Raw genomic sequence first — 13721 nt, forward strand, 5'->3', positions numbered from 1 at the left:
GTCCTGTTTTCACATACAAGTGTGTCTTGCTATTTCAACCAGTCTCGGTACAAAAAGTACATAGGTTGACTGAAATAGCATGACAAATACGAATGTTTCCGAGAAAATACGATGAAAAACAATTATACACTACGCCTTTACAGATGACAGCTTCTGTGATTATCACAAACATACTATCTAAACTCTACGTGTTGATTATGCGACGGTCCTCGGCGGACGGCCTCTTATAATACAACCTCACCGTCTCGCACAATACTGATAAGTGATAAAATCACTTTACAAGTGACAGTTCACAGTTTGGACGTGTGAAGGTAGTTGAAATTAATTGCCAATACAATTAGAAATATGTTTTTAACTAAGCACAGGCCGAGACGAGAAGATGACAATCGTAAATAGAAAACGCCATACGAAACTTGAATAATGTATGAAAAAGTCACGTGAATTTTCGTACATTATCTATTCATTTGACGTTTGTCGATGTGCTATTGTCATCTTGACTACGTTGGCTAACGTGTAACGAGTAACGTTCAGCACAATTAATTTCAACCACACCGTAAAATAACCATTTTCATTTACTTTCCACTAAAAAACTGGTGGTTATTTCACTTCAACAGTCAGACACAATATTAAGCAGTATGCTGTATCTAATAAACAACCAGATCGAAATATTTACAAGCTCATTTCACCTAAGGATAATTTACCTATTTAGATTATTGATCTAAAATTGATTGTATCACAAAACATACACCAAAAAAAGCTATAATTCGTTACACAAAACAAAATATAAAGCATTAAAATCAAATGTTATTTACGAATCCATCTTGAAAGTTGCTAAAATAATGTATATTCGTAACTTTTAGGTGATATATTGCAACATAACGACTTAGATATAATTATGCATTAAAACTGAATTGCAGTACATATTAAGTAGCCAGTGAGACACTAGGCGATTTGCGAAGGTAGCGTCTTAAATTATAACCAAGTGAGAATATAAATAATCATAAAATTGAACACAATTAATATTTCCGTTGCGCCTTAGCGTCGCCCACGAAAACTGGCAAACTAACTCCATTGGGACAAATATTCAATGCTAAAAACTAGTCCTGAAATGGATCGGTGTAACGAAACAGAATAGGGGGATATAGTCCATTTATTGTAAGCTAAAATTAAATAAATTTCTGCGTGATAGCATAGGGTTCGAGTACCGGGTATTGCAGTGTCTTCAAAATAAATGAATAACCCTATAACACAACTTACAGTTCTCTGTTGAACTGTTGTCTATGCCCGTGCGCTTTCAGATACACGCTTGTCACAAATACCTATGCATAATCTTTTTGCACAAAGTAAAATATAACTTGTTGCTCTAATGAACTCTTATTGAGTACTTGGACATATTTAAGGTCATATCATATGCGATACAATACAATACATAAACCAATATGGAAATATCCAGCATATTATGACACGAAGAAAATGTGATGAATATTGTAGTGTACTAAATATACGAAACAAAATAAGTAAAATAACTAATATGCCTAAATATAACACTGGAAGCGCACAGACTAGACAGCCATCTATAAATGCTGTATTTGTGAGAAATCATTGGCTATTCCTATTTATCCCCTTTTTTCTTTCTGCTAAAAAATTTCACCGGAATTTACTGATGTGGTGCATAATTATCTTCCATCGTATTTTCACGGAAACGTACGAACACGTCTTGCTATTTCAGCCGGTCTCGGTACAAAAAGTACTGAGGTTGACTGAAGCAGCGTGACACGTGCGAACGTTTCCGAGGAAATACGATGGAAAACTATTACGCACATTGTACATTGAAGATGTTTACCAGTATTTAGCGGCCAAAATGGGGACTAATAGTAACCACCTTGAATATAGCACTGGCCTAAAGATAAAACTAAATTCACATTCGTAACTAGTCTGCCTATCAGGAACGCGGGTACTACTCTAACATTCAGATTAGGGGGATACGAAAATCTTAAGTTTATCGAACACGAAAAGCAGACGTTTTGTCATTGAGCAACTGTGAGGGATGGAGTCACACAACTGGGCGCTTAGACGTAGCTGCTACTTTATATTATACAGACTTAGGCGGTAAGAGCAACTGCTTTATAAATATCAATTTTTATGAAATGTATCTATTTTATTGAAATCACAAAACGACCGAAGAGAATTCAATTTCTAGGAAGTAACATAACTCGAAATACTTAATACAGTATATGACATGGGGGTACGATTTTTAGGGTTCCGTAGTCAAAGGGTAAAAACGGGACCTTATTACTAAGACTCCGGATGTCCGTCCGTCTGTCTGTCACCAGGCCGTAACTTATGAACCGTGATGAAATTTTCACAGATTATGTATTTCTGTTGCCGCTTTAACAACAAATACTAAAAAGTACGGAACCCTCGATGGGCGAGTCCGATTCGCACTTGTCCGGTTTTCTTACCTCGTTGCGAAAAAGGACAACACGTGCCTAATTATTGAAAATAATATCCAGATTTAGAACCGCCAAAAATAGTTTCTGCGTGTGTAGCATATTGGTCTTACCACCTGTACCACTACGTAAACTTAACTAAATTGCAACCTCATCGCTCGTTGGCTCGTCTATTACGTTTATTAGGCCACAAATCATCTCGTAAATCTAATTTCATAATACATACTATGTTACAATGAATGAAATCAATTCTGCTGAGGTTCTGCTATGATGGCGTTATCAATCTATTGATAGTGCGTTGTAGGGCGAAATACCTGACAATGGCAGCCGGTATGAGTCCCCAATGGGCGAGATTTTTAAATGCATTCGAGGACAGTAAATAAAGAAATAATAACTCTGTTTTTGCCTAATTTTTTTACACGACTGCCCGAAAAAAGAGGGTGTTGTTTTCAGCGTTCATGCTTGTATGGGGCTATCCATAAATTACGTCATCGATTTTTGACGATATTTGACCCCCCCTCCCTATAATCATCCAAAAACCATGCTTCAAATGACCCCATTTCCTCCTACTTCATGCTACCGTCATCCGATGTCCAGACCCCCCCCCTAATTTGAAATGACGTCATTTATGAATAGCCCCTATGTGTATGAGTTTCTTTCTTACAGATTTATAATTAAAGTGTTTAATTGTGTGTAAATGCAACGTTTTAGCCTATTAACGAATAAAATATTTTGCAAACGTATAAGTAAGTCACTGGGTTTAGTGTCGCACAACATTTACTCGTTGTCGTCGCGATTATTGTATAGTGTATGTATGTATGTATGTATGTATGAATAGTGAGGATCTCGCAGCCATAGTTTAGACCAGATTAATTACATACATATAAAAACCTATACCATACAATTATTTCAGCAAGGTGTATAAATTACGAGTACTTCTTGTTAATAAATTTTATCCAGCTAGCTCGGAATTTTAGTAGACGTGCGCGCCGCCGCGGCGCGCCGCCGCCATAAGGAGTCAGCGCGCCGCCGCCGCCGCCGGTAGTTTAAAATTCGCGCCGAGACAAAGCCCGCAAGAGTACAAATTTAAAATCAATTGACATAAAGCGCGTGCGACGTGCCTAGCTTTAGCGTTCCGACTGTTCCGGTTTTTTTTAAATTCATTGCTTGATTTATTTTAACCCTTAAATCGATAACGTCCACTATAATGGACATCCCAAGAAAAAATTCTGCACCAAATATTAAAGCATAGCGTTACTTTCCTCTGGTAGCGTACTTAGTTACACTACCAGGAAACTACTAATACTACTTGAATGATATGTTATTTTTAAGTATGAGTATGTAAGAAAATATTGGGAACCAGTGTGAACATAATATTTTTGTCAAAGTCCTACAGAACGCAGAACTTGCAAGGAAGCATCCGACCGACTGACATTTTACCCATATTTAATTTTTTTTATAACGTAACGTAACGTTAAAATAAAATAGATCGTAATACTGACCAGTTACTGGTCTGTTCATTACGTGGCAATATGATATACATAAGAATGTTTTTTGTTTATGGGTAAAACGAGTGTAAAAAGTGTAATGTCCAGTATTTTGCCCGTTGTAATCGACAACACGGCACTTTTGCTAAGTCCAATATGTTAGACGTTGCCAAGTATGCAAAGAGTAAAATTATTAAATTTTCTGGTAGTTTTTGTAGTAAATAAATTAATTTTAAAAAGTCATTATTTGCCGTATTAGGTAATGAACCAAATAGATATATTTTTATGGATTTTTTCCCAGTGAATGTGGTGTGTGTGTTTGTTTCCTGTTTGTGTGTGGATTTGTTTTCATTAAGAGACAGACCCGATTTCATTTGAGAAATTTGTTAGGAAAATTTTGATAAAAGTGCATGCATTATTGTAAAAACCATTGCGATGTTACTGCTTCCTAGGATAACCCGCTGTTTGATTTAATGTTAAATAAATGACGTCAATGACTGGTAAAATTTTACCACCTACGAGCTATAAAGTTATTCCAAAAATATAAAATAGGTTTTACTTCAATTCATTACATAAGTTGACATTATCAGTAAGTGTATTTCTAATTAAAATATGCAATTATTCTATATTTGTTTTAAAAAACATGAATTGGACTAAAAACAAACCTTATGCACATAAAGTAGGTACTCTATTCTCGGCAATGTCCAAAATAATGGACGTCTTTTCATTACGCGGCGTATCTTTTTATTTACACCGATCCTGGCAACGTCCAACATACTGACATATGTTTTTTTCATGATATTTCTACAATAAACCAAAAAAACGATGTAACACAGTTTTTTTGATATTTTTCCCGTGTTGATTTAAGAGTTAATCTTGGTTGCTCATTAGACGTATATTGAAAAGTTGAAAATCCCACGCCGCCGGCGTTACGCCGCCGCCGTGGATTTTTTCGTGGCGCGCCGCCGCCCGATTTTTTTCGACCGGCGCGCACGTCTAAATTTTAGCATAAGTAGTGTTTCATTAGGAAACTGTACTGTGAACAAATTTTGTCTTCTACTGTTCTTAAGACTCTGTGAGAGCTCAGATAATAGATTTGATTGGACTTAAAGCGAAAGCATAAATGTCTGTCTTCTCATAGCAGAGATATCGGGAATATTGTAATCGCTGTCTAAACTGTAGCTGCGTGATTTATATGAGTTTTGGGGAAGCATGAGCATAGTTTCGGTTACGTCCTTTCTTATTTAAAGAAATAAGGTCAATACAGATGTAGTGCTACATTATTTTCTATCGTATTTGGGCGTTTTCAGAAATAAATATCGAAAACCCGATTCTCACAGATCCCGGTGTTTTTGGGTTCTTTCAACTCAGAATCACTAGCATATTCAATTCTGATGATAAAATAAAATGTCCCAAAAATTTGTATGAAAATTGTACATTCCACTACGTCACGTATGTACATACAAGTGAAAAAAATTTTCATACTAAAACGTGACGTAATGGAATGGACATTTTGGGACATCTTTTTTTAATGGTGGGATGGAGAATGCTGTCGATTCTGAGTAGAATGAGCCCAAGAACGTCCAGATGTGAAAGAATCAGGTTTTCAATATTTATTTCTGAAAACGCCCATTTTCACGGAAACGTACGAACGCGTCTTGCTATTTTAGTCAGTCTTGGTACGAAAAGTACTGAGTAGTTGCAAATGTATGAACTCTACTATGCCCGCTTCCCACAGCCATATTCGAACTTTAAGATACGTCAAATAATAGATATGGAAACGACATACATTGGATATGTCAGTGTCAAATAAGTGTCAAAAGTGACGTTTTTGTTTGTAGAAACCTCACTTTTGACACTGACATATCCGATCCATATCTATTATTTGACGTATCTTAATCTTAATATACAACATGAAATTTTTACCGATTATCCTACAGAATTACAAAATCATTTTAAAATCACGGCTTATTCAATTAAAATTGTATCTATAGTCTATAATTGGCTATTTTAACACTCAATGACATATTTACAGAGTTCCCCTAATTGCACGAAGATAAAAACATCATGTTGTATAGACATGGTACTTACGGGGATTCCAGTCTGATGTGACAAGGTTATCTAACATTATTTTAAAATAGATTGCTAAAATGAACCCAAAAACGTGCTGTCAAAATAGGATCTCACTAGACGATTTTTCACGAGGATAGAGTAAAAAGTATGACTTTAATTAGTCTTCAATTTATTTAATTTCATTGTGTAACGAAAGTTACCCTGTATGACAAATTTTCGTTACATAAATTAATCAAATGAACTGTAGACGTAATCAAGTAGATTAAAGCCTTACTAATATTCAATTTTACAAAGACCGTCCGTATAATTTCCAATAGATTGGCTAGTATTTGTAAAAATACTACAAAAAAAACCTATTTCGTCAGCATGTTTTTTCACTTCAGCACTCTATCTCAGTATGTCTCTCTTTTATAATTCGGCCACTATACGATCGCTTCGATGAGACGAATAAATTCTATTTACTAGCTATTGTTAAATCTTATTCACTGCGAGCATGCACCTTGTTTTGTGTACAATAAGGGCTAAAATTTACTGATCAAGTGTATGCCATGATATTCCATGAATATGGCAGTAAAGGTATTGAAGTTATAGATGCAAATCATTGCAGTACGGCTTCTTAGTCGAATCATGTGTGTATAGGGGCCATGCGCGTTGGATCTGCCGTCTTGTGGCCTGAATCGGACATATAATGCATTGTAGGCTCTGTCATCTTGTGGGCTACATTGGAAGCTTAAACTTGGCAATTACACTTCTCGCCAATAAACAGGGGGCTCCTGTGCTGCCCCCTACAGTTCGTGCACGTTCCCTATACGAGTAAACTTCAAATGTGACAAGTTTTAACAATTTACAGCTAACTTTTGAACGCAATATGCTAGTAGCTATTAATAAAGCTTCATATTTAAATAGACTAAATTAGCCAAATACCAATCAAGGTACGGTTATTTTCTACTAGCTGTTCTCGGGTCTGTCTCTCTGCCCTTGTGGGGTTCAGTTTGTTATTAGCCCCCCTACCTCCTAGGAGGGTGGGGTAGGTTTCCTAAAATAAGTAGCGCCTACGTCCACCCCCCCACTAACGGAGTACTTGAGCATCAAAAATAGTTTCATAGTAAAGTAACAAAGAAACATACGCGAATTACTTTCGCATTAATAGAGATATGCTACAAAACTGTGCTCGAGTAGTTTGTGCGTCTCGAGATAAGTTTTGCTAAATTTAGCCAGTCATTCTTCTAGTTAGTGAGTCTCGCAAATACTAACTTATATGAGGGGATGCATTCATCTTTACGAATGGCAGACTTAAAGCCATTCTCTACCAGTCAACCGTTAAACAGAAGCTTGTTGGTAGACATGTTGACTATTTTGCCGTTTGCAATAACTTCCAACGATAACGTGGGTGTGGACCGGAGTTAGCTGCCTCGACTTTGTGATGCGGAACCATAGATGCATTGAATATGAAACGATGTGACCAAAATGGGACGTATAATGTCATACAACTTGTACAAACTTTTCTATACGTATTTTCTTGTCCTTGCTGTACAAATAGTGTGAAAAGTTCAGTTTGATTTCGATTTTTAACGTCTCATATTCATAGCTTGTGTAGGCTGTCCCTCGCACACGAATGATTGCCTGTCAGTGCTTCCGCAGCCGCCATTATCTACGCAGTAACAAAGCGCTTACTTAAATTATAACACAGATTTAACCTCTAATAATGGCTAACACGAAATCGGTATCCAAACTAACCGTTACACCGGAAACGCTACCCTAACGAGACCTACACTTAGGAGGAGCCCGCATAGCTCTATACACGCTAAAAAGTAAAACAAATAATAAAAACAACTATAATTTACTTAAACATTATGCGTACAAAAATCCTAGCAATCCTTCTATAGACGGTCCTTCTATTAAATAAATATATCCGACATACATAAACGTTATACATACATAAAAAAAATATACCATTATACATATGTACCACTACATCCTATCTTAATTCATCTCCTATGTACAATATTTACAAAGGGAAATAAAAACAATTTGTACTTGCAGAAAAACCGTGAAAAGAACACTGAAGTGAAACGGAAATATACAGTTTGAGCGCTCGGGCGCTCCCGCGTTACAAAACGTACGTTAACTTAGCTATACAGCGGCGCCCTGCGCCGTGAGATTTACAAAAATATGCCTTACGGGTCTATCTGTCGCAGCGCCGCGCAGGAACCACTGACGCACCCTCTGTAACAAGGTAAAATACAGTTTAAGGCGCTCTTATACTTGAGTTTTACGTTTCCGAGGGGGTGAAGCAGACGGGTGGTAGAACAGGCGGGCGGGCGCCCCGCGCGCCCCGCCGCACCATTCCCGCGCAGCACGTCTACATCCTTATTCTGGCGCCATCGATATTCTGAATATTCTGATTTGTCAGTTCCGGGATTTTTTCCGACAATTAATATCGAATAAGGTTTATTAGCAAATTCGTATTTTAATGAGTACTTAATGAAATTATATACAAAATGAGAGTATACCCCGACAAATTAAGAACCTAATCAAATTATACCCAATTATTATGAGACAGAAATTAGTACTTACTTACCTTAAAAATATAATAGAGTTAGTCCAAGAAAATTCTGCAACGATTTTGATTGCACACGCAGTGCAAGTGTTATTTTGAACGACAAACCTTTATGTAATTATGATTAACACTTGCACTGCGTGCGTAATCAAAATCGTCGCAGACTTGGTCTAATTCTACATAGAAGTCAATTTCGGGCAAGTAGGTATTGAAAATAAGGAAGAATACTGTAGTTCGTTTTTATAGCATTAGAAAGTAGGTACTTGAAAGAAGGTAAGCGATCTTGACATGTCTTTTAGTTGAAAAGCGCTTTTTAAAAATCAGTAACTATTACTTATGAAAGCTTATTTTTTATATTAGGACTTTTATTTTATATAAAATCAATCAACATTTGGCAAAATGTGTCACATCACTCACATCCCCGTAGCTGCAGGCGTCCATAGGCTATGGTGAATGCGGGTCGTATGCTTGTTTGCCACCAGTGTGGTATATAAAAACAGCATTTTTTGGAATAAATTTCCATATAGCACGGTACGGACTTGGCGGAAATAAGGTAGAAGTAGGTACTAGTGCTCAACGCTGCACTAGTATTCGACACGGGCACTTTATGTCAAAGTGACAAGAATTAAATTTGAATACAGAAAGATCGTCGGCGTTCAAATTTAACCTATATTACTTTGATATAAAGTATAGTGTGTAGCTTTCAAATAGAGCTCAACGGCTAATCCTATTGTCTATTGTTAAGTAAAACCGCACGTGCTACTTACCTGCAAAAAAGGGTCTTAATTATTTTATTTGGCACCTGAGCGCGGGCTAGGCCAACGCTCAAAAAAACTGTGTAGGTGCGCTCTCCGATAACGCGCCTTTGTTACGCATCTCGATGACACATTTTAGACTGGTTCTGTAGCGTTCGACTCGCCGGCACTCAGTAACCGAAGTACGTATTTTTTATGCAGGTGGTTGTGGCACGTGGCACGAGCGGTTTTACTTAACAATAGACAATAGGATTAGCCGTCGAGCTCTATTTGAAAGCTACACACTATACCCATGTCGAATACTATAGTAGACGCAAACCAAATTGACGATCGGGGTCGTAAAACTTCTCATTCACGCTCGCGTTGTCGAAGATGGTATGAGAGAGATAGAGATATGACCCCGGTCGTCCGTTTGGTTTAGGTCTACTATAGTGCAACGTCGAGCACTAGTACTTCTACCTTACCTAATATTAAACACAAAACCGTTTTAGGCATTTTTCGACCACTTCCCTTAAAACGCATGTAGGTAACTCGGAAACTAAAAGCGGTGAAATGGTTACCACCATACACTAAACACTCCCACATAGGTTACATACCGTAGAGTTGCGTAGCTTCGCCTGGGTTTTGACACTTTTCTCAAAATACTTATCTCTCAAATTTGAAAGCATTTTAATCCGTTAAGGCGAAAAAACGTTTTTTAGTATTCCTAACTATCAGTATACACCACTAAAACTTTGAATTTCATTGGTTAAGTTAGTAATAAATGGCCCCAAAGGCAATAGGCGATGTTTGGGTATTTTTCCCAATCTTCGCCTATGGCATGCCTTGCCGCTAATACTTACTTTTCTGTGACTTAGACACGTTAAGTCGCATCTCCTTGGAATGTGCTAATATACTATGAACCTTAACTATACCAGACTAGGCATATATTTAAAAAACGGGGTAGTAGGCGAAGTTAGGTAACAGTCGGAAGTCGTTTTCATACATTTTGTATAATGAAGCTAGGGCTGCCAAAATTAACCAACATGTCAAATAAAGGGGAGTAATGGTTTATAAGTTAAAAAAAATATTTTTTTCTTACAAAATTGTTTAATTGTTGCAAAATTGTTGTTATTATCGTAATTGACATCAAATCAACCTTATTTACACAAAGTGAGACATAAAAATACCTATTTGGTACCTACTCAATATAGGTAAGAGTAGAAATAAACATTTGCATATAGCGTAAACTAAAATAACTAAACATAAGAAAATATTTAAATTTGGAAACAAATAATGTCATCCACCAATGAATGTGGTACAAAAAATTTGTCAACCCTAGGGGTAGGCGAAATTTGGCAACAAGATGGACGCAAAGTACCCTCTCCAACGTTTTATCCAATTGTGACTTCTAAACGTGAGCTAACCATAAAATAATAGTTTCATATGAAAAAGAGATAGTTATAGGACGTAATCATGTAAAAAGTTTAACATTACCGGGTCCGTATCACCGTTTAAAACTGAAGTTAAAACACTGGTTTATAAAAACATGTGGTCGGCGTCGCAAAAAAACCTCACTAAAGGTCAACTGAGTGAAGTTAGCCGCAGAATGTTCGAAGAATATTGACACCCGTAAAAAATACTTTGTATTTAGCAGTTTTATGTAAGGCTTACATTAGAAACATTTTGTTAATGGCAACTTATGTCAAACTAGGCGAAAATAGGTAGCGCAGGCAAAGATACGAAACTCTACGGTAGGTATTTGAATCCCGTACACATATGTTTAAAAATGATTCAATTTGATTAATTTAATAGCCTTTAATAAAATATGTTTACACAATTTATCAATCGTAACTGAATTCCGGATTGGTTAGATGGGTGTGTGCCTTTGCTTCCCAACTTGTTATAAAATGACAATATGACGGGCGAATGTCTGAAATGTCACAGTAATTAAGAATGATTTTGCTTTTCTTCGTAAGTATGTTGAAAAACATTGTGTGTATAACATATTTGCATATTTATACAGTGGTTACCCATTTTATGAAACGTCCACTAAACTAGCATAGGTCCGACGCTGGCAGTGGCCACGGGCGTACTGGCGCGGGGAATGGGCGCAAGGTATTGCCGCGTAGGGTGTAATTTAGTAGGCAAAAGTTGAATTCATAAAATCATGAATGAAAAGATTAACGTATCGATAAAAGGACCAGCAATAACGAAGATTTAGTTAAAAGCTATCGAATGAGGTAAGTTTCATATCCATTTTCGTCATAGTACTTCTAAAATATGGATCAAAAGACGGCTTTAAGCATGTTTTCAACTTAAGATTCTATCGAGAAAATAATGAGCCGTTGCGTTTCTGACAAGCAATAACGTAGTTCAAGGACTAAAGTTATACATACTAGGAAATAATGCATGAAATCCTTGTAAAAGTCTGTAAATATGGTTACAAAAAAGCGCATTTTACTACACACCGCGCCTTAATATTACTAAATAATACATACAGTAATACGGATAAGTTTCGGCTGCTCAGTTGAAAGGGCGGCGGATTGAATTCTCGGAGTCCCGAGTTGGAGGTCTCACCCGAGGCGGTAAACGATTCCATTATTTATTTATTTAAAACTCGGGACTTTGAGAAGAGCGAGATTGAGAAGGCAACTGTGTTTAATGCAAAATTAAAAAGACTGTGTAGAAAATAACACTAGCATCACTTTCGGACGGAAACCGCACGACGACGGAAGGAAAAATAGGAAGGCGTGGTGGCCCTCTCCACTTCTTAAGTGCCTTATTAGAACATCAAGAACTATGGGGTGTTACTAACTACCACGTTAGTTAGGGGAGTTAGGGTGCGCTAGTTACCTGTGGTGGCCTCGTGCCGCTCGTCCTCGGGCAGGGCGAGGCCGAACTCGCGCCGCAGCCGCGAGCTGACGTTCTCCCGCTGCCGCTCGGACGCCGTCGGCTGTGCGTCGAACACTCCTGCTTATAGAACTATGGGTGTTATTAACTACCACTGGGGTGCGCTAGTTACCTGTGGTGGCCTCGTGTCGCTCGTCCTCGGGCAGGGCGAGGCCGAACTCGCGCCGCAGCCGCGAGCTGAGGTTCTCCCGCTGCCGCTCGGACGCCGTCGGCTGTGCGTCGAACACTCCTGCACGTAAGGAAATTTTGTTAATACAAAAATTCTAATGGTTGTAAGTACTTGAGTCGATAAATTAATGAAGGAAGTGGAGATGTTCTTTTACAATTTCAGATTTTATTTCTAATGCTTTACGTTTAACCATGTATGGATTTTGGTTCAACACATAGCATGTCACCCAGACCATTAAAAATGATCAATCGACGCCTCATTAATGAAAAAAAGAAAAAAAAGAAACAAACGGCGACGGCGACCCTCAACATAAAAATTGGCAGATTATTGTCGTTATAGTCTGGCTGAAATGTCAAGAACCTCCCCACTCCCAGTTTGAAATAATGATCGCTACCTGTAAGCGCTCCGCTGTCCGAAGGTGCGACTAGTGAAAAGAAATTCAGAGTTTAATCAATATGAAGATGACTAACTTACATTTATGTACAGTGTATTCTTTCGACCCTTAGCCATACTTTGTGAGCTGAATATGTGAGTTATACCTAATAATTTTCATTAGGTATACAATTTTTCGCCAATCTGTATAATTGTCTGATAAATGGTGCGGACGCCATCGCCAATTTGGCTCGCCGATTTAGGCCACCAATTATGACATGACCGATATTAGGTACCGATAAAATTGAGGTGCGTACTCAAGAATACCAAATCTAAAATTGGTGATTAAATTGGAGAATGACGCCAATTTCCTTTCTGATCAAATAGGTCAATTTGATCATCCCGTCTGGACTGGCCTGGAAGAATATGGCCAAGGGTCATAAAAACACCCTGAAGGTTAGACACATACTTAAATCTATAACAATCAGTGGCAGGGTATCCTGCTAAATCGAATTATGTGTACGTAGGAATATGTATGTTTATACATTCTGTATCTTCAGCTTGGCAATGCATAACATTGGATGTTTGGATGGTTTTAGAATTTTTAAATTAGAGATAATGAAAATCTAGGTATCGATTTTCGTTGCGATACGTAACGCAGTGAAAATTGGGAAAATATCGAACTGTTTAAAAACATAAATATAATAGTTATTTACGATACAAGTGCGTTAAAGAGGAAATTCGAAACGAGTGGCGATAAATTAAAACACGACCGAAGGGAGTGTTTTAAATCGACACGAGTTGCGAATTACCTATTCGCACGTGTATCGTACAACGTTTTACAGTACATATGGCCCTTTAAACTTTTGACATCGCACGAAAAGTGCTATTTTACGCACTAGTGCGGGAAAATAGGACCATATGTATTGTAAAATAATTATATTGTGTTTGTTAACATACACA

General features: G+C 37.5%; 1 protein-coding gene across 1 annotated transcript in view; it reads right to left on the reverse strand.

Moving 5' to 3' along the window:
• Window positions 1-13721, reverse strand: part of LOC134665701 (uncharacterized) — a 32047-nt gene that overhangs the window by 366 nt on the left and 17960 nt on the right. The window contains exons 11-14 of the mRNA XM_063522660.1: window positions 12781-12810; window positions 12330-12446; window positions 4932-8236; window positions 134-3414 (exon numbers count right to left, since the gene is read on the reverse strand). Of these exons, the coding sequence (XP_063378730.1) occupies window positions 8196-8236; window positions 12330-12446; window positions 12781-12810 (188 nt within the window). The 3' untranslated portion in view covers window positions 134-3414; window positions 4932-8195. The remainder of the gene's footprint in view (window positions 1-133; window positions 3415-4931; window positions 8237-12329; window positions 12447-12780; window positions 12811-13721) is intronic.

Source organism: Cydia fagiglandana, chromosome 7 (assembly GCF_963556715.1).
Source record: "Cydia fagiglandana chromosome 7, ilCydFagi1.1, whole genome shotgun sequence".
NCBI classification, from domain to species: Eukaryota; Metazoa; Arthropoda; class Insecta; order Lepidoptera; family Tortricidae; genus Cydia; species Cydia fagiglandana.